The 25,945-nt window shown below is 46.8% G+C and overlaps 1 protein-coding gene across 2 annotated transcripts in view; it reads left to right on the forward strand.

Moving 5' to 3' along the window:
* Fam171a1 (family with sequence similarity 171 member A1) overlaps positions 1 to 25,057 on the forward strand; it is a 119,681-nt gene extending 94,624 nt beyond the window's left edge. Inside the window, exons 5-8 of one of the 2 annotated variants that reach the window (XM_052157123.1) lie at positions 909 to 1,085; positions 18,567 to 18,683; positions 20,442 to 20,556; positions 22,166 to 25,057. In XM_052157123.1, coding sequence (XP_052013083.1) covers positions 909 to 1,085; positions 18,567 to 18,683; positions 20,442 to 20,556; positions 22,166 to 23,855 — 2,099 coding nt within the window. In that variant the 3' untranslated portion in view covers positions 23,856 to 25,057. The remainder of the gene's footprint in view (positions 1 to 908; positions 1,086 to 18,566; positions 18,684 to 20,441; positions 20,557 to 22,165) is intronic. The other variant, XM_052157124.1, reaches the window with a different exon arrangement.
* The last annotated feature ends 888 nt before the right edge of the window (positions 25,058 to 25,945 follow it).

The raw sequence follows: 25,945 nt of genomic DNA on the forward strand, positions 1-25,945 counted from the left end.
TTTTAAACAGACCAAAACAGCAACAGCCGCTAAAACAATACACACATATTTCACATCTGTGTTTCAGAGCTGTGCCTCTGGTAGAATGAGTGAATATTTTGAAGTAATCCTTGATGAAGTTTGCTGTTTAAAACAGTCTCTAAAATAGTTTTTCAGGGCACTGACTTGTTGGCATGTATATTATATATGCTATAGATGCCATGCCCTACGATATATATATATATATATATATATATATATATATATATATGCACAGTGCTTATTTTGTGAACCTATTTTTTTTGTAGCTTCCCCAGAGTTCTTTCTCTTACCCTATAGAAAAGTGTTACCAGGCGGTGGTGGTACACGCCTGTAATCCCAGCACTTGGGAGACAGAGGCAGGCGGATTTCTAAGTTCAAGGCCAGCCTGGTCTACAGAGTGAGTTCCAGGACAGCCAGGGCTACACAGAGAATCCCTGTCTCGAAAAACCAAAAAAAGAAAAAAAGAAAGAAAAGTCTTTTCCACCACGACCGTAATCTCAGTTCTTGAAAAACTGAGGCATGGTGGTGGCTGTGAGTCCCAGGCCACAGGGTGAGATCTTACCTTTAAACAGAAGGAAGGAGGGAGGACAGAAGGAAGGCCTAGGTGACACAAGGACAGTGTGCTACAGCCGGCAGACCTGAAGTGGGACCCAGCTCTGCTAACTAGCATATGTCCTCTGGCAGCTTCTGCCACAGCCAACCCTGTTCCTTTGTAAACCGTGGGTTTGAACTGCCTTGTGACGTTGTGGGGGTGAGGATTACTGCTATCAGCAAAGCCCCCTGCACACTGGAGACTACGCAGCATGAGGCAGTAGAGACTGTTTTCCTTGAAGGCTTTCTGCAGCCCCAGGGCCTCTGCAGGTGATGAGCATGTGTCTTCCTTCCAGGAAACAGCACCAGGTATGACTTGACCCCCATCACGGCTATCAGTGTGCATTTGCTCAGCGGTAATGGGACGCCGGTGCTGGTGGATGGACCCATCTATGTCACTGTGCCCTCGGCCACACAGAGCAGTCTGAGGCACGATGCCTATGTCGCAGCATGGCGGTTTGACCAGAAGCTGGGTAAGCAGGACCCCTGAGTGACCCCTCTAAGTGATGTTTGCTTTGGTTTGTTTTAATTTAAAGGTCATGGAAGCTAAAATTGGCTCTCCTAATCTCTAGGGTTTTTTTTTTTTTTTAATATTCTCTGATCTATCTTGGTTCTGTGTTCTTCTTTTGTCTCCTGAATATAAGAAAAAAAAAAAAAAAAAACATTTGCCAGTGTTATTTGAAACGGGAGTAGTTCCCATGACCCTACAACCCAGAGATAGATGTGAATCTATTTTTAAGTCTATCTTAGTTGTTTGCCTGTACACATATGTGTGTGCTATTGACTGGCGCATAAGAAGGTACCCTAAAATTTATCAGCTTAAGGTAGCAAGGAGTGTCTCCTGTCTCACAGTTTCTGGGGTACAGGGATCCAAGCACAGCTAATGAGGGTGGCTCAGGCACCGGGCCCCAGGAAAGTTACAGTGGGCTTGTCAGCCATGCTCTGTACAGCTTAAGCAATGTTCTGCTGGGGCTAGCAAGCAAACTCAGGACTCCTCCATAGTCACCGGCTGACTGCAGGCCTTGCCAGCTGGTGGCCAGAGATCTTTACCACACTGTCCTGGGCTTAAGGCTGCTTATGACGTGGCAACTTGCTTTCCTCCTAGCCAGTGATACAAGAAAAAATAAGGTGAAAGTTTCAAGGCACAAGTGCTTCAAACAGATGCCGTCCGTCCTGGGCGTAGCCGCTAGGTAGGTTAGCAGAAATGGTGTCAGAATTGTTCTCTCTATCTCTTTTGCAGTCGTTACAGCAGAGTCAGCATATTTTTGTGGCTTCGTTCGTTATTCTGTGGTCTCAGTTGGGGTGTCACAAATATAGCATGATTCAGTCATCAATCCCTGACGATTGGGGGAAAGGAGGACTATTCTAAGGTGGTAGATACTTTGTAGCTAAATTTGTTCACAGCCAGGATTACTCTCCAGAGTGTCCTGTGAAAGTCGAACTTGGAACCAGCTTTTAACTACCATGGTTTTTAAAAACCATGAGAGGTTTTATTTTCTATCAAATAACATTTAAAAAAAATACTTAACTCCTTGGATCAGTCAAAATATAGTTTTAGCAAATACACTTGTAAATAAATACCTTTTGGGCTTTCATGGAATTTTTGTTTTGTAACTTCCCAGGTAATTAATAGACTTTGTAGGAACTTAGAAAGATCACTGCCATTTTAATGGCTATATAGAGTTTTATCACAGCTATAGAAACCCTAAGAAATGCAGTATACAGTAAGACAGTGTCACAATCCACCTTGTGATATTAGCCTTAATATCACACCTTGTGATATTAGCCATGATAGCTGGAGAGGTGGCCCAGCCCTTAAAGGCAAGGCTCACAACCAAAAAATAAGCGATGGTATCTGTGAGGTGATGGAATACTGCTTATTTTGATACACACATCTAAACATTAAGTCATATGTGGGCATAAATTTTTTTGTAGCCTACTTTTAGTAAGGGTTCAACCTCTCCTCTAGCCCACCACCCAGCAGAGGTAGTGGAAGAGAAAAGTTATTAGGATGTAGGGGAATTGAGCTGTTTAGCAGTAGTTCTTTGGGGATGAGCTCAGTCTTCTTTGTCAGGAGTTCAGTCCCATAGCAAACACCAAATATGACTCAGCAGCTGCAGGCCAGTCCTCTCTGCAGGCAGACACCATGCATGAACCAACAGCTGTGGTTCAATCCTGAAGAAATCGCAAGGCTTGCCAACCGAAACCACAGGAACTTCACAAGCAGTTCTTGGGCGAGTTTCTCTGAATGGTGGCAGCATTACCAGATCTCACCAATGCTATGTAAATTGAACGAATACATGCGAGTCATTAGCTAAAAATAATGAGGCCAAGCAAACCAAACCAAGGCTCAGTGCTCATTTCCCACTGACTGTGGGGTCATATTTATACTCCTTCATCGTGGGTCCTTTCACGTGGTTGCTATAGCAAAACATCTTCTCGCCTGTGTCTGCTTCAGGAAAACAGTCTTTTGTGTGTCTGCTTTAGCCAGACATCCTTTCACCTGTGTGCCCCAACAAACCATCATTTGATATAACTGACTTTCCAAACAAACCACAAGTTTCCACTTCAGTCTGCATCTTAAGAATATACAGCTTTGGGCTGGAGAGATGGCTCAGCAGTTAAGAACACTGACTGCTCTTCCGAAGGTCCTGAGTTCAAATCCCGGCACCCACATGGTGGCTCACAACCATCCATAATGAGATCTGATGCCGTCTTCTGGGCGTATTTACGGATAATAAATAAATCATTGGGCTGGAGCAAGTGGGGGCCAGAGAGAGAAAAAAAAGTGTCTGAAGACAGCTGCAGTGTACTTACATAATACATATAGTGTACTTACATAATAACTGAATAAATCTTTAAAAAAAAGAATATACAGCTTTTATCTGTAAATTATACTCAATTAAAACTGAAACAAGTAAACATCAAAGGAAGACTTTAGGACATGTGAAAACCATTTAAAATGTATAAACATACACACGCCTCTAAATAAAGTTTTATTGGAACACAGCCACAACCGTTGGTTGGTAAATCATCCCTGTGTCCCTCCTGTGGTACCCAGTGGGTATTGGCATGCAACACCAACTCGCGTTCTGGCTTTACGATCCAGTCTTTTACAGAACCATCTTGTGACTCCTGATCTAAACACCCTAGCTGAGGGAGCTCTCTCCATTTGCAGTCACAGCACAGGAGTGTTTTCTCTCTACAGGGGCTAACTGGGGTGCTGCCTCAGCTGCAGCCGCCTTATTTCCTGTTCCCTAAGCTTACAGCCGTCTGTAACTGCTCCAGTTCCAGGGCATCTGACACCCTGCCACAAACAAACGTGCAGGCAAAACACTAGTCAATGCTCATAAAAGGAAGAAAATCAGTTTTAAAAGAAATTAGCATCTTCATATGTTGACCCTGTTCATCAGAGGGTGACCTAATACGTTAATACATTGTCAGGATATACGGATCGGATTTTCTTGACTGTGTTAAAGACCTATGGGTTGGCTCGTCACCACATAAACCCTCTAAGAACTCGTTTGAAGAGGCACAGCATGCATGTTCCACGTTGAAACATTTGCATGTACATGACCTGTGTGCTATATGTGCATTTGCTTTACACAGCGAAGGAGACTCCCCTTGGAGCGTGAAGCTCTTATCTTTTAAGGAACCGTCTGTCAGGCCAGGTTTCTCTGACTTCAGTCCTTCGAGCCCCTGGGGGTGGGACCTGGTAAAGTGGTCAGCGTCCACACTTAGTTGTGTGCAGGAGCCAGTTTGACCTTGCCACGTCTGGGGAAGAAAGTCGGTCATGGCAAATGTGTGCTAGCTGTGGCTTTCGGGACAGTAAGGGACAATTGTGTCTGCTCTGTCTTAGGGACATTTATTCTTTCTTCAGTGTGTATCTAGGGCAGCAGATGGCTTTCTGGACTGTGCGGTTGTGTGACTTGTTGCCCTAGGGAATGGTCACTCATGGATAAGCAATTCAGGTCAGTGGTTTGAATCCAACGTGACTGGTCCTGAACAGTCAAAAAATCAATAGTGTGTTAGACTTTTGGATTTGTGTCTCTGCGGTTTAAGGATCAACCCGGTGCATTTGAATCTTCGTACTCCAACGAGATGCCAGAAAGACAAGCCTGCCCTGAGAGTGAAGCTGTGGTGAGATCACACAGCTGCCTTCCCAAACACCGCAGGCAGAGTATGTGTGGGTGACTTAGAAATGGTGGCTACTGAGCCGTTCTGGCGCATCTGTAGCAGCGGCTCAGGGCTGATGCCGTAACTGGCCTGCGCAGTAGGTCTGTGTCTGCTTCTGAAGGAACATGACTGCTTTTTGCTGTGCTGGGCCCACTAAGCTTTTAGGTAAGTCATGGCCAGTTTGCCCTTGAAGGAGGAGTTTGTTTAGAATGCAGATACGCTTCATTTATTTATCCATGTAGGTTCATCAGTGTGGCCAGGGAATGTTAGAGGGCTTGGGATGGGGGGGAGAGAAACAGATCTCCTCCCCTTTACCTCAGCTTTGATGCTAACCTAAAACTATTATTGACAAAATAAACTCCAGATAATTTTTATATGCCTCTCTGACCCCAAGTTTGATCAAAGGGTTATTTAGGGCTTCAAGAATAATTTGGAGACTGCCAAGGACTTGCTTAAATGCGTTTTTCAAAACTGACCCAGAACTCTGGCTTGGAGAAATGATAAGAGATACAGATATGTTGAATCATATGAATATTAAAATATAACCATGTGTCTGGATAGAGGATTTCAGAGTGGTATGTTGCACTTTGAATGACTTCTAATAATGCACTGTATTGCACTGTATTCCATTGTATGGGTAAAAGTTAGAAATAGAGATGCCTATTTGTCTAACAATTCAAGAACATATTTATATATGGGATTAACCTTAGAACTGTATGTAGTTCCCACCTCCCCCTCCCTCTCCTCCCCCCCCCAAGAACAGATGTGATCATTAAGGGCATTAAAGGAAGAGTTTGGTTTACCTAAGAGTGATGTCAGTATATCTCTAAGAAAGACAAATAGGTCATTTCCTAGGAAACACTATAGCTGAGAAACAAAGAAACAGAATCCCTATGTATCAGAGATGACCTCTGACCTCTGACCTTCCTGCCTCTGCCTCCAAATGCTGGGATGTCATGTCTACACCTGGCCTGTGGAATGCCAAGGGACTGAACCAGGGGCTGTGCACATGCGAGCAAAAGACGCTCAGTTTTCCAGGAGTGAGCGGGGCTTGGTGAGATTTTTAGGAGGGAAGGGGATGATTTGTCTGCAAAGGGTTGGGGGAGCTGAGGAGACAGTGGGGGAAGTGATGAGAGGCCAGTGGGAACTCTGTCTTGACAAAGTCCCAGAGTGCGCAAAGACCCTCTGCTTTGCCTTTGGGGACTAAGGTGGCTGTGTGTCCTGTTGCTGTGGACCTGTTAGCATCCTGTTGCAAAGTTCTGCCCCAGAGGATGAGAATTAGAGTGTATAACATACTTGGGCTACCCTGTGAGCTGATCTAAGAAGAACAGTTGTTTTCCAGTGTTGCCTAGCAACTCAAAAAAAACAACCCTGTAACATCCATCCATCTGTAAGCACTGTTAAGGCATTTCTGTTGGTGGCGTCGTCGGAATGATCATTTCCAGAAAATTAGTTCCCAGGTAGCTGTAGTTTGGGACATTTTTGCTTTAAAACTCTATTCTTGGGGTACTGGTTTTCTTAAAGTCTCACTCTGTAGAACTAGAATTTTCCGTGCTTGGATTTAACTGAAACCATTTTGGCAAGCCTGACAAATGAGTAGTTACTTTGTGGTTGGAGAGTTAGAAAGTCAGTCCTTCTCAGAGGAAGCCCGTATTCTTTAACAATTAACCTTTCATTACCGCTGATGGAGTTGGTTTGGTTAAATGTGTCATCTTCTTACCCTTCCACTGGCTCTTTCCACCACCAGGAAACCTCCAGGCCTGTTAGTGTGCCTAGGTTTTAAGCAAAAATGTGATGTTTAGTCTACTATAAGCCTAAGTGAAAATAATTAGGACATTAATGCTCCATGAGTTATTATTGCTGCTGCTGCTGTTGTGGTTGTGGTTGTTGGAGACAAGCACTCATGTATCCCAGACTAGCCTCACTGCTATGTAGCTGATGTTTCAAGGAAAAAATTAACATTGATGCTGTGCTGAGGAGCATCGCAACTAAGCGACGTACCCAGCTCGCCAGGTATTTATCTGGGATGCGTGTGTGCGTGCGTGCGTGTGTGTGTGTGTGTGCATGCGTGCGTGCATGCATGCATGTCTGTACACACATTCCTACACATGTACCATTTATGTGCAGGTGTTGGTGAAGGCCAGAAGAGAGTGTCAGACCCTTGCAATTGGAGTTTGGATGCTGGGAACTGAACCTGGGTCCTGTGCAAGAACAGCCAGTGTTCTTAACCACTAAGCCTTCTGAAGCCCCGGCTATCTGTAACATACATTCATGCTACTTCCTTTCACTTGAGTAATTACAAAGTGAAGGTAGCAGGTGGGTCACCCCGGGTTGTGTATACTTTCTAGCATTGCCAAGAAACAGAGCCACAGACGCGTAGTTCAACAAATTGAACTTGAAGGCCCACTCCTCATGGTGTATGAGCCAGAGCCATTTACTTAGCTGTAGCAGGGAGTACAGTCGGCAGAGGCCCTCCATCATAGACCTGTGAGAGGAGAGGAGAGGAGAGAGCAGGGCCAGGCCCTTGGGGAAGGCCTTCCTAGCCACCCTCGCCACCTTCTCCCCTCTCCCACCCTCCCCCTCTTCTTCCTCTCCCTCCTCCTCCCCTTCTCCACTTCCTCCTCCCTTCTTCTTGCTCCTCCTCTTCCCCTACTCCTCCTCTCCCTCCTTCTCTTTCCCTACCTCTTCTTCCCCCTCCTCTTCTTCCTCCCCCTCCTCTTCTTCCTCCCCCTCCTCTTTCCCCTCCTCCTCTCCTCCTCCTCTCCTCCTCCTCTCCCTCCTTCTCTTTCCCATTCTCTTCTTCTCCCTCCTCTTCTTCCTCCCCCTCCTCCTCCCCCTCCTCTCCCTCCTCCCCTACCCCTCCTTTCCCTCCTCTTTTCCTTCCTCTTTCCCTTCCTCTTCCTCTCCCTCCTCCTCCCCCTCCCCCCTCCTTCCCCTGATCACCATCATTGTTATTATTGCTATCAGCCCATATGTCATTTGTAAATCTTGAGTGAAGCATATGAGAAGGGAGGTCGGCCTCAGACCTGCAGTGGTTATTGAAGCACTGCAGTCTCCCCTCAGGGTGACTCTCTAGGACGCTCCAGCCATTAGTCTGATGCAGGCACCCATGCTCCACTGGGGGTGTTCAGTACTTTTAACATCATCACCATCTGAAATTGAACTTGCAAACCACTCCCGAGTCCAGGGCGGATGACCCGTCACACAGGGATTTGTCTGATGTGCAAAGCGCTCGCGGACACACACACACACACACACACACACACACACACGTCCGTCCATCGCTGTTCCTTTCATTCAGTCAAGCATCACTGGCTTCTTGGTAACCTGTGCCACCATTGTCCCTTCACAGGTGAGGGCACTGAGGACAGGTATTCTGGGGCAAGTAATATTAATGATTAATGCTTGGGGGTGGAGCATGGTGTGTGTGTGTGTGTGTGTGTGTGTGTGTGTGTGTGTGTGTGTGTGTGTGTGTGTATGTGTATGTGTGTGTGTGTGTGCAGGGCAGAGAGGACAACCTTGTGGAATCCGTTCTCCCTTCCTCTCTTTCCCCTTATGTGGGTTCAGGGATCAGACCCAGGTCTGCAGGGGCTTACGTGGCAGTCACTACCATCTGCGTGTCTCCCCAGTCCAAGGGCACACACATGGGTGAATTTGCATTTACAAATGGACAGTTATACAATGGAAGTAATGAGAGCGGAATGGTTATGGAGGATGAATTGCAATCCCTTTCGTGATAAGAAGTAAAATCAAGTGTGTGAGAAGAAAGCTTGACAGTAAATCACATTTCACACTTAAATTCGATTGCTGTTTCCAGAAGTGAGCACTCGGGCTCAGTGGGTGGGTGCGTGGGTGTGTGTCTGCTGCACAAGCGTAAGGACCTGAGTGTGGACCCCCAGCACCCACGCAGGGGGATTCTGGGGGCCCTGCTCATCAGCTATCTGGCTAAGCATCGAGCTCTGAGTTCAGTGAAAGATCCTGACACACCTGCACACACCAACACACCCATGCGTACATACAGCCCACAGGCAACACAAAGTTTTAAAGTAGAGATGTTTTTAGTTAGAATTTCAGTTTGAGGTAGTATGCCCTTGTTTCTGCTTGTTCTGTCCACCTGTTTTGACTTTATAATTTGGTGAGTGTGTCACACGCTGGGTGCGCAGGTGCACGCACCTATGCACATGCGTGTGCTGGCAGGTTTGTCCTCTGTGACCCTCCGTCTCGACCCTGCAATGCTGGGCTTACAGGCACGGGCAGCCACATGTGGCTTTTTACATTGGTGCCGAGGGCTGGAGATCAAACCCTCGAGATTTCACAACCAATGATCTTACAGAGCCATCTCTCTCCAGCCTCTGACATGTGATTTTGAAATCAAGTTCAATGCACTGTATGAGAGACTGCTTTATTTCTGTTAATGTGGTTTTGTCCGAAATTGAACTTTCAAATTACTCCTGAGTCCGGGGTCGGGGGTGGGGGTGGGGGGGAGAAGATCCCTCACACAGGAATATGTCTGATGAGTAGTTTCTCTCTTTCTCTCTCTCTGTCTCTCTCTGTCTCTCTGTGTCTATCTCTCTCTCTCTCTCTCTCTCTCTCTCTCTCACACACACACACACACACACACACACACACACACACAGGCTCTTAACCACTGAGTCCCTTGCCATGGAATTCTAAGCCTGGTTTCCTTTTGTAAAAATTGAACAAGCGCTAGTGAGACGGCTCGTGGGGAAAGGCGCTTTTCACCAAACCTGATAGCGGGAGTGCAGCCGCCCAGGTCCACATGGTGAAAGAAAAGAACTGGCTCCAGCAAGGTGCCCCTTGACCTGCACGTGAGTCCCGAGCATGCATGCACGCGCAGCATGAATGTTCAGGCTGCAGAGCTGGCTCAGGGGTTAAGAGCACCGGCTGCTCTTCCAGAGGACCTGGGTTCAGTTCCTAGTACCAACTCAGGTGACTCACAACCCATTATAGAGCCATCCCCCGGGAATTATGACTCTTCTGTCCTCCACAGAAACCCTCACACACATAGTATGTATTCACACACACACAGACACACACACACACAAACACACACATACATACATAAGTAAATATAAATCATTTCAAATAATAAAATTTTTAATTGAACAATTCATTTGCCTAGGATTTTGTTTTTCTCTTAGTGTGTGGGTCTGTCCACCACAGTGCCCATGGAGGCCAGAAGAGGTGTCAGATCCCTGGGACTGACGTCACAGGTGGTGGTGGTGAGCCAACATGCGGATGCTGGGGCTCAAACCCGCGTCCTCTGGAAGAGCAGCCAGCACTCGTGCTATCTCTGCAGCCCCACTGCATGTATTTATTGAACAGCATCCGCACGCTAGCCCTCTCTCTGCTGCAGGCTCTGGGCATAAATCAGCAAGGCAAAGGGAGTCAGGACATGATCCTATGACATGGCTTTTGCTCTTAGAAGAGGCAGTGTAGACATGCACTTGAATGAAGTTAGGACCACAAGTCAACTAAGCAGTGTGTTCTCAGAGGGTGAATAACGTCAGAGCCTGTGGAGAGGAGACATTTGCTCTGATCGCCTAAGAACATTGCAGCCTTCTCTGGAACTGTCTCGGAGACATAGCAGGCACAGATATAATGGTGCACACCAGGGTCTTGGGTTTTGAACCAGTTTGGCCTCACACACAGGAGCCAGGTTGCAGAGCATGCAACCTTTCCCTCATAGTCAACATGGCTTCTCCACTCGTTTGGCTCCACCAGCCCCTGCTGTGCTCTGCCACGGGCTGCATTACTTCCTGAACAGCTCAGAAAAATACTTACTAAGGCACTTTCAGTACATCGTAGGAAATAACATTAGAGTGAGTTTTTTGTTTGTTTGTTTTAAAAAGTCTTCGAGCCCTACAAAGGTTTACATTTCTGAAGACTTTGCAACTGGAAGTGCAGTCCACAGGCAAGTGGCCTGACTTCACCCAGGAATTTACTGGAACAGATTTATTGGAACCCTGGGCTTTCCTCCAGACCTACTTATTGAACCCCAGTGTTCACGTGCACATGTACACACACACACACACACACACCTCAGTTTTAGCAAGCTCTTCAGCAAGCTGTGGAGAGAAATGTCTCCCTGCGCCTCTGCAGATACATGCAGGCTCCCTGTTAAACCACCTTTCATTCGGAGCCGTTTTTCTAATGCTGGGGACCACAGTCCTACTAACCCCATGCACTCCTCTGTGGCTGTCGTGGTGGTATTGGTAATCACTAAGTGTGAACTGAATGTACTAGATAATGAAAAAAGAAGAGAATTCATACTTCAGTGGTCTGCATCCTTGAAATCTCTATATACCTATTGTAAATGTGGAATTCTTACTGTATTTTATCAACATATATTGGGTGCTTTTGGCTAGCATTAAGATAGAAGCTTTCCCTTGGCCTTCCAAAGTCCTGGATGTTTCCCATTTTGGCTCCTTTCCCAAAACTTATTCTTAATTCATCAAGCCTTTAAAGGGGAAAACAAGTGGTTGCTTATATTCTTAAGACACAGAGGCACATACCTGTAATCTAAATCCCTCATCTGCCTGGGAATTAGATTAGACCCTTGGCTGGATTTATCAGTATAAATAAATAAATAAATAAATAAATAAATAAATAAATAAAGCAAGTAATTAAATATTTTATTGTAGCTTAAAAGTCTCAGGGTCCTGGGATTCAGCTTAGACAGGTTAAAACACTTGTCCTACAAAACTGATGACCTGGATTCAATCTCCAGAATCCATATTTTAAAAAATCTGAATATGGGGTATACATCTGTGATCCCAGAATTTCTTAGACAAGAAGTAGGTGGAGACAGGAGAATGTTCCAGAATCTCCCCAGGTCTTCAAGCCTGATGTAGGAGGCCCAGCAGCAGGATCAGACACTCTGCTTCACTGAGGTAGAAGACATGAACAGACTGCCAAACATTGTCTGCTAACCTCCACACATGCACCGTAGCACACATGTGCTCAGATACATGAACACACATGCAGCACACACACACACATACACACACAAACAAAATCTTTTAAAAAAAAAACAAAAACGAATCTCTCCCTCAGAAACTACCCAGTTCACATTCCAGCTCCTTTAAAGGCTTAGTGATTTAAGAATAAATTTTGGGAAAGGAGCCAGAATGGGGAACGTCAAGGATTTTGGAAGGTCGATTCTCTATATTAAGAGAATGTATTAGGTGGCTGCAAGCTTATTTCTGTCTTGGCTTCTAATATTCAGCATGTCTCTCATTTCCTGCCTCAAACACAAAGCCCTTGTCAAGACTGGTCCTGAAATCTACTTGTTGAAAACTTTAAAGAATCCAAACACACACCCCCCCATAACTTCTGCTCCTCTGTTTAATTTCTTTCAACAAAAACTGTAAGATAGTTACCCAATAAATAGTTAGCTATATAATTGACAAGGGGGGTTTGCTCTTAACTGATTCCATGGGGAAAGTAATTTCAGAGGTCACTGACATATTCAAAGCCAGTGTCTCCTTTTTTGACACTGTTTTTTGTTGTTGTTGTTGTTTGTTTGTTTGTTAAGTTCCTGCACTGAAGCATTGTCCAAATGAAAATGTCAGTGGCGCTGGGATTCTGAAACCCCAAGATGGCTTCTTTATTAGGCATCTTAGTTTTGCTTTTGGCTTTCATTTTTGTGTTTTTATTAGATATTTACTTTATTTACATCTCAAATGGTATCCCCTTTCCGCGTCGGTGAGTTTTTCTGCTATACAGTAAGCTAAGCGTAGCTCAAGAGCTCCTGCATTCTTTTCCAGTCATGTCTTTTTTCCTTCTAAGCTGAGGTCTCCCCAGGTGGTCCCGGTCAGTCTTGAGCTGACCCACTTCCTGCCTCAGGTCATAATGCTGGGGTCACAGGGGTGCTGCACCATGCCCGTCTGAATAGCCCCGTGCCACTTAGAGAAAAGCATGCAGTGACTGGACTTTAACCTTGAGACGTCTGTATTTATGGTTGGTAGAACATTGCTGTAAAGGAAATAACCTAAAGTAATATAGGCTAAGGCCTTAAAAGGCTTGTTATCCAGCTCCTGGAGACAGCAGGCATATTGAGGGGTCTGGTTGGGACTGATGATGGTGGTAGGTGATGCTAATGAGGACCCTGAGAGGATGAGGGAAGAGTAGCTTGCTTCGTGTTTTCTGAAGACTACTGACCTCCAACCGTGCTATGCTGACCTGACCCTATGCTGATTATTTCACCCAGAGCCCAAGAGAGGAAATGGTTATTGGCCAAGGCCAACAGCCATGAGGCGGGACAGCAGTGGGATTGTGTTGTCACAGTTCATCCTGTGTCAATATGGGTAACCCCATTGTTTCAGAATACTGCACAGTCAAAATGTAGGTGTGGGAATAGAGATGGCCGCACTCTACAATGTGAACAGTAACCACTTTTAATTGGCAGAATGGTTTTGAGATGGGTTTTCTGGATGGTTGCAGAATTCTTCCTGGCTTCCAGCTTATAGATCTAGTAGAAGTTATTCTAAGTTTGTGCAGGGAGAATATATCAATTAGAATTCATGAGTGTGTGAAGTGAGGCACTGAACTGCACATATTAAAATGCCCAGGCCACATACTGTGGAAATGGGAAGCACTGCCTTCATAATCCTCAATGGCTTAAAGACATGAAGGACGTGTCCGTCCTCTTCCATGCATCTGGGACAAGTCTTCAGTTCACACAACTGGAAAGTGGCCGGGTTGGAAGTCACACTCGTGAGATCAGCTGGCCCTGTGTGGTGTTGGGCATTCAGCCACTCAGTACTTTGAAGTCTAATATGATAAAAGTCTCAACAGGAGAGTAGAGTCTTGAATTCTCATGTTTTGCCTACTATGCAAGGAGACAACTTTAAAGTGTAATCTGTTCTAGTGTTGTTGGGTTAACTCAAGGATGTTCATAATATCAGATCTTTGTGCTTATTGCAAAGTTAAGCGGAGGTAGCATTCCTGTTAAAGAGTAGTATCCAGGCAGAATAAATATGCAGAGCAGGGACAGCAAGGTAAATCTGGGCTCTCTGGGCTTCTTAAGAAGGAGATGCTGCATTTTGAGTGAATCCTTTTTCATATTTTAGAGTCCTTTAGCCATTGTGGAGGCACTAGTTCAATGGTTGAACTTGTTTTTCTTTATATATACTTTTATTTTACATAAATAAAGGCTGATTTCTGTTGTTGCATGGTAACCAACTCTGAAAAATCCCCAGAATTCAAATGTCACACAATCGGAGAAACCATCGGTAGCTGGCAAAATCATGCTCCCGCGAAAGCATGAGACAAATCATAATCAGCTGCTGTGGAGAGTCTGAGGCAGCCCTACGCCCGGGGCTAAAATAAAAACATAGTCTTATAATATTTCTTTGGTTTTTTTGTTTTTGTTTTTGTTTTTTTTTTACTGCTTTGGCAGGTACAGAAGAATATCCTTCTGGGAAGGGGCTTTGCTTCCCTTTCTACAAGCCGCTTACCTTTGCCTGTTGTACGTATTCATTGTTGCTCAAGATTCTATTACAAGGAGAGTCCAAGTCCCTTAAAGCTATTTGAGAATTGACTAGCTAGAAATTCCAATCTTGCAACATCTCTTTCCTCGAAACTGGCAAGGGGACCTGACCTTCACTCACAAACAGTCCCAATCATAGCTCCTGTCAGAGCAAATAAGTCACCCTGCTAAGTCCTGAGATCACCCCCACTCAGCAACCAGGTGCAGCTCTACCTGTATGGCTTTTCCACACTAAAGCCACCCTGGGTGGGACTGGAAATGCACTAGGAAGTGTAGGTCCTGCCTCACTGCCATCAACAAGTGACAGCCTTTATCTCTGTGTGTCCCAGCAGTGGCCTTAAGTGCCTGCATGTGGAGTGGACACAGGGAGTCAGTCCTGCAGGGAAGCCACAGGAAGGTATGGAGAAGGAGCAGGCTGGGGAAAGATAAAAAAGCAGAGCAGAGAAGTGAGCCCAAAGAAACCAGGCAATGTTGTTCACTGGGGCTGCCCTGTGATTGGATCACAAAGATGAGAATCTTAACAAGGACAGCCCTTTCATAGAGGCTGTACTCAGCAGTACCAACAGCCATCCGAAAGGTGGCCTCATCCATGTGGAAGGTATAGGAAAATTAAGGTCTTTTACAGTTAGATATTTCTTCCACTTATAAAGCAGGAAAACCTGCTCTGTGCTGTCCGAACAGGACTGGCATCCGCGGGTGTGCACATCTGAGTACCCTTTCTAGCACCCTCCTACCTCATAGCCGTATTCAACACCGGGCACTTCAGGAGCTTTGTCTGCTCTGCCGGTGGTTCTGCCTGTAAAGAACTCAAACCTTGCTGCCCTTCTTAAGCACAGTTACCACTCACTTCTGTGCACCAATGCACCCATGCAGGAAGGCCCATCACTGTACCACAGCCGGGGTCTCAGTAATGAGAAGCATATGTTCCCAGCACACAGTGCATTAATTCTTATGTTTCCCGTAGCCTTCCCTCCCACAAAAACAATAAATAAATAAACAGAAATCTTGGAAGATGCCCTTGCCAGGAACAGCATGATCGAATCCCAAAACAGCGTCACACTTTTGTCAGACGCTGTTGTGTCTTGTATAGAAGGTCTGCCAAAGTTAATGACTCTCCTCAGCTGGCTTCTTTCCCTGACGTTTGGAGGGGGAGCGTCCCAGTTTAGCCCCACTGCTGCCAGGATAGCTTTCCTGTCACCCACATCCAGCCTTTCGCAGAAGGGTACTGATGCTCTTTGTTGGACTGCATCTCTAGCATTCACTCAGTATGAAAGTAAGTTCCTATTTGGAGATACTCCTAGGTACTTGGTTGTGATGAGAATTTCTGTTTCTTTGAACACAGAAACGTTACAGGAATGTGTTTGTTTTAATCCCAGGTGTGGGATGTGGGGCTGATTCAGATTGTCCACAGCAGCTGACTATGATTTGCCTTGTGCTCTGGCAGGGGCGTGATGCTGCCAGCTGCAGCTAGTTCCTGCAAGTGTATGAATCTTGGAATCTTGGGAACTTTTGAAAGGGTATAAAAATGCTAGCGCCCCAAGAGTTGCAGTGGCTGCTGTTCCTATTCCTGCTACTGCCTGCTGTGTTTGCTGCTAGCTGATTGGAGATATTCTAACAACAAAGATCAACATTGCCTCAAGGAACTCAACATTGCTAATCAGCCTAATCAGAGGGAAGCAGCCCGCTAGATAAGATCAGCACCCCCTTTCCCCTTCAGCCTTCTTTCTCTCCTAACTATGTTGGGGGTTGGAAGGGATAAGGGTGGAGAAAGGTGGTAGAGAAGAGAACCCATACACTTCATAGAAGACAAAAGGCATAAAATACATAGGTGGGCACTCTCAGAGATTGTAACCCATTGGAGGAGATCAAATCTAAAACAACATGTGAGCATGTGTCTTGGAAAAATAATGATACAGTAAAAAATGTTTCCTAGGAACAAGGAGACACAGAATATGCAGATGTACAGAAAGTTCTCCCCAAACTCTGATGTGCATCTTTTAGAATAGAGGGAAAAGTATGTGAGGTTAGACCTACAACAGCAGTCAGTCATGAGGACTAGCTAGGCAGGACAAGCCAATGACAGGGGACCATAGGTGGCCTTGGCTTACAGGCGCCATAGCTTCAGTGTTTATTCCCTGGTCTATGCAGGCAAATGTGAAGCTCCCTCCCAGCCATGGCCTATCTGTGTTCACCTTGAACCTGTCTTCCCAGTCCTTGGTCCACTGCTTCAGGCCTCTCCGTGTCGCTCTATTTCCTGAGTGACCTTGTCACCCTCCTGCCTCCCGCCCCACCTGTTGTCCTTACGGACAAGCCCTGCTCCACCACCCCAGGTGACACTATTCCCTTGACCTTCCAGAGCACTATAGACATCTTTAGCAGATGGCCTTTCTGTGTTCTGTCTTCCAGGCTAGAACAGGGGCCAGTCATCTGGGCAGTGGGTATGGACACTGTTGATAATATCTCCACCCACTTGGCTTGCGTCATATGTAACTTGGAGGAAAATTTCAAGTCTGTTTCTGTTGATTTCCTTGTAAGAAGCAACGTGGGCAGAGTTGGCGGTTTATGAATGAACAGGAATTAGGGCTGAACTCCCAGCTCTCATCTGCTGGGTCCTGTTTAGCATCCACCCCCTTTGAAGAGCAGTGAGTCAAACATCTAATCTGGGGAACCAGCCAACCAGAGGATGCATGGCTGTGCTGGCTAATCCCAAGATGCTGCCTGCTGTGCTGGTGGGGGGGGGAAGCAGTGTGGGGGAGTGGGTGGGGTTTGTGAGTCATGGCAGGAGGAGAGGAGGAGGGGGTGATGGGAGCAGCTGAAACTTACCCGTTCTCTTCTGCTGTTGAAATGTGCTTGCCCGGCATGGAAAGCCTCCTTTCTCCTGTGTTCAGTGTCTTCTGTTCCTGGAGCCACTGCTACTCTCAGATGCTATTCCGTCTCAGAGTTGGCATGACCCTTGACTCAGGAAATGAGTCCAAACTGGGCATCCATGGTCTCAGGCTTGACTTGCAAACCTTTTAGCTTCTATCCTGCTTCAGTTCGAAACAAAGTCACCTCTAGCCATGATGTTGTGGGCAGGCCTGTTGCATCTGTAACTCATAAATGCAGAACCCCTGAGACATAGGGTCAACCGCTTGACACACTTGATCCAGCCAGGATCGCCTGTGTGGTCCATGATTATTGGAGCAGGGAGGGCTCAGAAGCATCCCCGTGTGCACTGCACGTGCCACCACTGCTGGCTCAGGAGAGGTGTGCACCAGCCTTGGGGGCAGGGCGTACTTACCTGGCTGCCTCCCTCTTGGGCTTCCGCCCACAGTGGCTGGCCATCTCAGGCTTCGATACAAGGGTCCTGCTGGTGAGCACTGTTGCCATTTGAGCCAGGAAACAGTCCGTTGGCCCAGAACTGGTTTGTCTCCATCTGTGAGCCTCTGCCTGCAGGCTTGAGGAAAGGAGCAGTGTCATCAGTCTCGGGGAAAGTCTGTGGGAATGTCGCGTGGCACAGCAGCAGAAGCCGCCCCTTCTCACAGTCAGGCAAACCTAGATCCCCCACCCTGTGCTGTGCTCACAACACCCGGGCCTTAGGGAGTTCTGAAACCCACCATCCCTCAATCCCCAAGGAGATGAAATCATGCGGTGCAGCGTTGCTGTGAGAATCATGGGTAATGAATGTAAGACAATGAATATATCATGGTGGGCTAGCACACAGCAGATTTCCCTTAATGGAAACTTTTTAATATCATTGCCTGCACCAGACTTACTCACCCAGGATGTGCGAAGATGGCACTGATGAATGGATATTTTTAAATATAAGGCTGGAGATGGGTGGGGCTCAGTGGCAGAGGAATTGCTTAGTACCCCTGGTGAGGCAGGCATAGACAAGCAAATAAATCTTTTCCAAATAATTGAGACCTGGCCTTAACGTGGATAACAAGTGTGGTTATTCGCTTAATGGTCACTGGGCTCCCTTCTCCCACCTCTGCCAACTCCTAGCACACGGCTGTCCTTGCTTGGACTCTTCGGAACTCCAGGGCCTTCTGCTCAGACTCCCAGTTTGGAAAGAGGCGGACACTAACGTGACTGAAATGCAGTTAGCTGATTACACAAAGAAAACCCAAGACTTTTTAATATACAGAAAGTCGTGTACGATCCATAGGTGGTAATGTGACTGTCTGGCTATCCAGCAAGTTGTGAAGGTGGCATTTAAAGCAGATCTTATAGACATTCATGCCTGTGGACCCTGATGAAGTCCTTTTCTGAACCCCCACAGGAACGTGGCTGAAGAGTGGTCTAGGCCTGGTGCACCAGGAAGGCAGCCAGCTCACGTGGACGTACATTGCTCCCCAGCTGGGGTACTGGGTGGCAGCCATGTCACCTCCCATCCCAGGTAAGGTGGAACCAACAGGGGCAGCAGTCCGGGTGGATTTGTTTGGGGGTCTGAGCTCAGCGTTCATTTAAATATAACTTCAGTGGGCAGTTCACATTGTGTTCTTTTAGAACGTCAGATGGTAAAGAAAGGCTGTTTTGTGGGTGGGGAACTGGGCCTGGGACAGTGGAAATGACCCTGTCTCCAGTCCCATCTTGCCCAGACAGCTGCCCTTGGGAATTCTTAGTGAAAGTGTTCAGAGGAGGCTGGGACCTCCCCCTCCCTGAATCCTGAAGCAGCTGTGCCCTGGTGTATCCAAAAGCTTAAGGCCAAGCTCTCAGCAAAAAGCCATCACTGGGGGCTTCTTGAGGCAAATGTGAAATTAGCTAGTGATAAGCTAGCTGCGTAATGTTCGAAAGAGTAATCATCACTTAGACTATATAGGTTGGCTCCAGTTTAGAACATGATAAATCTATGCATATACATGTATGTATATTTATAAATATTTACATTATTCCAGTGGTATTGCAGGATAATGTGCTTCTCGTGAGAATTCTTCCTAGTGACGCCCCCATCACTGCCTTTAAAAGCTGTTACTTGGACTGCACACCTGGGAAAATGCACTTTCCTCAGCAGTGTTTGTGCTAGGGGAACATCGGGAATTTTGTTTTGTGTTGTTTTTTAACACGCGTGAAAGCGCATGCAGTTCTGAGCTACATGATTGAGACAGGTTAAATAAGAGCTATTGTGAATAAAAGGTACTTCATACAAAGACACTACCGATGCCTTTCCAGAGGAACACTCGAAGTATTCTAGCAGTGGAACTGATGACGAAGCACTAGAGTTCTTGCTTCGACCTTCTAAGTAACTGATAGGATGGAGCCATTCCTAGACGGGCAAGGAAAAGCCTTCCATTCGGTCACCACGTTCCCATCTCAGAAAATGTACACTCTTCAGTGGAATTGTTCTCACAGCATCGCCAGCATGAGCCGGGCACGGGAACGCCCTGCTTGCCCTAATCTGAAGTACGCAAAAGTAGACAAGAGGGAGAAAGAAATGAGATGACTCAGGCACTGAGGGAAGGCCCCAGAGTCGGCTGCCAAACTTAAACCCACCCCTGGTGGTCTTCACATTGCAAATTAAAAGCTGTTGTTTGGTTCTGATTATCTCCAGCAAATCTTATCTTTAACTACTAGAGAGGTCTAAGACCATAGGAGGTTGGCCTTGTTGAAAATAAACAAACAAAAATGATATCATGGATGACTATTTAATTTCTTTAGGAAAGTATTTTGGTCAGACTTGACATTTTGAATCACAGTAAATTTCTGTCATATATTTAAAGTGATTCATTCAGGCAAAAGATATTCTGTACAGCAGTAATTCCCAGGAAAAGCAAAAGTAAAGTCATAAACGTTTTTTTTTCCTACCTTGTAAAATCCCCAGATACTTGGTTCCTCTTGTATGTGAGAATCTACTCCATGGTTTATCATTTTCTTTTATGAAAAGATTGTGTATTTAGATCAGCATGCGGGGACGAGTGTTTCATACCGCAGCATCAGGGGCTTCCAGCCACTGAAGGGCTAGCGCCATCGTAGACAGGAATGACGGTAGCATTCTTGTCGATCGGCCAGAGTGTTTCTGACCGGCCACTGCTCTATCTCGCAGGCAGAAGAGGGTTTTGGGGGTTTTCTTTTTTAAGTCATTGCATTCCCAGCTCATTATTCCTATTTTTATATGTAGGAATTCAAAGCTCTAAAATGCGATTTTCTGACCTTCTAGGTCCCGTTGTGACACAGGACATTACCACGTATCACACGGTGTTTCTTTTGGCTATTTTAGGAGGAATGGCTGTCATTCTTTTGGTTTTGCTGTGTCTCCTTTTATATTATTGCAGGTAAAGTGTTACCATTTGGGCAATGTGTTTGTTTAATGTAGAATTTCCTATGCAATTGATATCCAGAAATGTTTTTTTTTTCCTTCTTCTTTCCTTTTCCCCCGTAAACCATTTTAGTTTAACTCATGAAAGATTACCTAGAACTCAGACTGGTAATCTAAGTTGCAAGTGGCTTCACAGCTTCTGTAAAGTTGGAGATAGTGTTAAGGGGCTTCTAAGAGCTTGGGTGCTGGGGAGATGCCTGAGGAAATAAGGCATCCTATGGCAGCATGAGGGTCTACATTCAGATCCCTAGCGCCCCTGTGGGAAGATGGGTACAGCCACTCACACCTGTCTGTAGCCCTGGCACTGGAGGCGATGTGACCAGAGACCAGAAGGCGTGTTAGCTGCCAGCCGCCCTCCAAGTTCAGCAGGAGTCCTAGAATAAGGCCGACCGTGATAGAGAGATGGAGCATGCTCCGCCTTCCTACACACACATTTGCACTCTGCATGTGCAACACACACATATGCACACACACATGCATGCAGGCACGTGTATACACACATACACACACACACACACACACACATAAGCTTAACAAGGGCTGGGAAATGGCTCGGTTAGGAAAGTGTCAGCTGCACAAGCATGAGACCTGAGCTGGTGCCTCAGAAGCCACATACAAAGGTGGCTGCGGTGGTCGAGCCATGACCCCAGCACTGCGAGGCGGAAGCAGCTTGTGTCCTCAGGGCTCACTGACCAGCTTCTAGGCTGCTTGATGAGCTCTGGGTAAATGAGAGCTGGACTCAAATAATAAGGTGGATGATGCTTGAGGACTAATACCCACATTGATCTCTAGCCTACAGACACACATACACACACACACACACACACACACACACACAGACACACACGCACGCACGCACCCCTACATACACACACACATGTACTCCATAGACACACATACAAACACACGTGCACACCCCTACAGACACACACAAGCACACACATGTACCCCTACAAACACACACACATACACAAACACACACATGCGCCCCTACAGACACACACACACAAACACACACATGCACACCCCTATAGACACACACACACAAGCTCACACATGCACACCCCTATAGACACACTCACAAGCACACACATGTACCCCTATAGACACGCACACACAAGCACACACATACACCCCTACAGACACACAAGCACACACATGCACCCCTACAGAAACACACACCAAGAAAGGAAAGAGGTTGACAGTTGTTATGCAATTCATTCCTATTCCAGAACCCTCACTAAGCGAAGAAACTCTCAAGATCAAAGCAAAATTAATTTTATTTCAATGCCGTTATCTGTTACCTTAGGAAGAGTGTGTATTGCTGACTCCTGGGTGTTCCTTGTTGGATAGATAACTTGGCTTCTCTATAAACTTCTGAGCCTCCAAACCCTAGATTTCTCTACTCGGGGTTAAAATGAGAGTGTGGGTGTGGAGCAAAGAGGCTTCTTCGGAGTACTTATAAATTGTTTTGGTTTTCCTCGTGGAATTTGATAGAATTTTACCTAAAACACTGCCATAATGAGTCCCTCACTTCTGCCCTTGTGTCACCTGATTGGTTGCAGGAGGAAGTGCTTGAAACCCCGACAGCATCACAGAAAGCTGCAACTGCCCCCAGCTCTGGAGAGCTCCAAGAGGGACCAGTCCACATCCATGTCTCACATCAACCTGCTGTTTTCTCGCCGAGCGTCAGACTATCCTGGGCCTCTGTCTGTCTCCAGCCACAGCCGCCCAGAGGCCCCAGGGACGAAGGAACTGATGGGCGGGGTGCATTTAGAAATGATGTCCCCCAATGGGGAGGGGGACCTGCACACACCCATGCTGAAGCTCTCCTATAGTACCTCACAAGAATTTAGCTCCCGGGAGGAGCTGCTGTCCCACAAAGAAGAGGATAAAAGCCAAACATCTTTTGATAACTTAACACCAAGTGGGACGCTGGGGGAAGACTACCGTAGGTCTGTGGAGATCTTTCCCTTAAAGGCAAGAAAATCCATGGAAAAAGAAGGCTATGAGCCCCCTGGCAGTGATGACTACAGAGGTAGTTACAATACTGTGCTCTCCCAGCCTTTGTTTGACAAGCAAGATCAGGAAGGCCTGATGTCGGCAGGAAGCAAACTCCCCATTCAGGAACACACGTACCCTGCACCCTTATCCCCTGAGAAAGAGCAACTGCTGGACCGCAGACCTACTGAATGCATGATGTCACGATCTGTCGATCACCTGGAGAGACCTACTTCCTTCCCAAGGCCAGGCCAGTTGATCTGCTGTAGTTCCGTGGACCAAGTCAACGACAGCGTTTACAGGAAAGTTTTGCCTGCCTTGGTCATCCCGGCTCATTATATGAAACTCCCAGGGGACCACTCGTATGTGAGCCAGCCTCTGGTGGTCCCCGCTGAGCAGCAGCTGGAAATTGGAAGGCTCCAGGCTGAGCTGGCTAACCCCCACGCGGGGATCTTCCCACACCCATCCTCTCAGATCCAAGGCCAACCCCTGTCTTCCCAGGCTATCTCTCAGCAGCACTTACAGGACGCAGGCGCACGGGAGTGGACATCTCAGAACGCATCCATGTCGGAGTCACTGTCCATCCCGGCATCCCTGAATGATGCAGCATTGGCTCAAATGAACAGCGAGGTGCAGCTCCTGACTGAAAAGGCGCTGATGGAACTTGGGGGTGGGAAGCCACTCCCACACCCTCGGGCGTGGTTTGTCTCCCTAGATGGAAGGTCCAACGCTCACGTTAGACACTCATACATCGATCTCCAAAGAGCTGGAAGGAACGGAAGTAATGATGCCAGTTTGGACTCTGGTGTGGATATGAACGAACCAAAATCTGCCCGGAAGGGAAGGGGAGACCCTTTGTCTCTCCAGCAGAGCCACGCCCCTCTACAGGAGCACCAGCAGAAAGACCCCAGAGCTCCCGACAGCGCTGCCTACACGCAGCTCGCGTACCTCGAGGACATGGACCCCAGTGGCCGTGAGTGTTCGGCCACGGTCTGCGCCCCCGAGGACAGCGCCCTGCGATGCCTGTTGGAAGGCTCAGGTCGGAGGAGCGGCGGGCAGCTGCCCAGCCTGCAGGAGGAGACAACCAAACGGACTTCAGATGTTCCCCTGGAGCCGTTAGCCAGTCCCAACCAGAGAACATCTGCCAACGACGAAGATGAAGACGACGATGATGACGATGACCAAGGAGAAGATAAGAAAAGCCCCTGGCAGAAACGGGAGGAAAGACCCTTGATGGCCTTCAACATCAAATGAGCCGTCGAGCGCCCCTAAAATGCGGATTATAAAATTGCCAAATATCCTTTCTCACGAAAGTGCATCCCTGCGTGTGGAGAAGCTGAGGAGTGAAAACCGTGCAAGCCGATGCTTACTGCACCGACGTGGCTGTGACGCGGAAGGAAAGGTGAGGGACCTGACTTGTCACAGTAGGGATGCTGACAGACCACTTGTGGGATTGCTGTGCTCCGAGTACCACCTCAGTTCTCCCTCAGATCCTAGAAACAGATGACACGCTCTTTGCATTGCCTGACCCCTCCATTCTATCATGATGTCGCTACTGTGAGGCTCCCCCTGGGAAGCTGGGTGGCGAGACTTTCCGGAAGTCGGTGTTATCTCCAAGGAAAGCTATGCATTTGCTGCCTCTTTGTTACTTTGCTTATGGTTTGTTTCAGTTAGGTCTCCCCGCCCCCCTCTCTGGTAGGGGGTCGTTTTTTCTTTCTTTAAAGTATGATTCCGTTTCAGTTGTAAAATTTTGACTCCCTTCTTTCAGTCCGTTCTTTACTTTTCTGTGGTTAGTTTCAGTGTCTCCCTTCAGGAACTCAGAACCCACCTGGGTGTGGGCTCTTAACATCTCTAAGCCCTTTAATGAAACTATACTGAAGTTTTTTGGGTTTTTTTTTTTTTTTTTTTTTTTTTATCAGCTAAGAGTCCTTCAATTCTGGTCCCATTAACTCCAAGTGCCTTTTTTACAGTGACAACAGACAGTCCCTCGGTTTCATGTCCTTTCGTAACCCTTTCAATTGAACTGCCTGGATTTTATATAAAGTTACTAAACGATACCTTGTTCTTGGAACTGCATGCTGCCAAGTACCATTCGTGCTCAGCACCCTCATTTCGACACAGTGTACGCTCCAGGTATCATGTGTAAGGTGGGTCTGTTTAGCTGAGATAGACTAGAGGACACTGTAGAGACGCCCGTCCCTATTCCATCCCTTTGGTCACTAGCGACCATCACGGTTCCACTGGCTGTTTGTATATAGGGTTATGTGCTAACTCTGGAATCCTGTGTGCCCTTCCTGCTCACCGAACGTGAGAGTGTGGGCTGAGCGGGGGGATTGAATGTGACTGTTAAAACCACTCATGTACTGTCCAAAAGTGCCGGAATGTCTCTTCTGCGCATTCTCCTTTAAGAGCTGCTTGGTTGTCCAAAAATGAAAACTCAAAATAAACTTGGAAGAAGGAAAAAAAAATATTTGTTCATTCTGATTCATTCGAAGCCTTCATCTGTTGGGAAACTGTCAGTAAGACTTTGCCATTCTTACTTTGACACTGAAGGGAGACTTCAGTGTTGGGGGTGTTGTGGATGCATAAACTCCAGGAATTAGTAGTACGATTAAAAAATCCACCTTTGTCTTTGGTCTCACTCAAGAACGCATGATAACATCCTGGTAATGTTTTAGGTAAGGAGAGATATCTACATTTTACGAGAAACCACTGGTTCTTTTGGTTTGTTTTTTGTTCCTTATGCTGGAGATCAATTTGTCTCGTAACAGTTTCAGGAAGGGTTTGTCAAATAGTCAGAGCTATCCCAGATACATGACCTTGTTCATCAGAATTATTAATGGAAGGCCGAGTGTGTGGGGCTCCAAGAGCTCCGTTGGAAAAGCGTTTGCCTGGCACATATAAAGTCCTTGGTTCCATCCCCAGTTACCACATAGAAGCAAGCGGGCCGGTGCACACCTCTAATACCGGCTCACAGCTTGGGAGAGGTGGGTCAGCCTCAGATCCGTAAGTTCCAGGGCAGCCCCGTCTCAAAGGAGGTTGGTGGGGATGGTGTCAGGGTGCGAGAAAGATTAGCAGGGATAAATTACGGCAGCTGTGTTTGCTGTCAGCGCCTTCCACATCAAATCTTCCCTTGCAGATTCCACATGAGTATAAAATGGATGAAGCTGGTCTTTATCGTCTGAAATCTCGGATGAGGATTCTTTTTAATATTTTACTTTAAAAGGAGAAAAGAGTTGAGGCAGTTGTCCTGACAGTTGGACAGCTAAGTGGACGAGAGACAGTGCTTTAACCATTGAGGCTGGCAGGGCGTGTGTAGGAAACGCTGTCACCCTACGGCAGGT

This window comes from Apodemus sylvaticus, chromosome 14, assembly GCF_947179515.1.
Source record: "Apodemus sylvaticus chromosome 14, mApoSyl1.1, whole genome shotgun sequence".
Classification (NCBI taxonomy): domain Eukaryota; kingdom Metazoa; phylum Chordata; class Mammalia; order Rodentia; family Muridae; genus Apodemus; species Apodemus sylvaticus.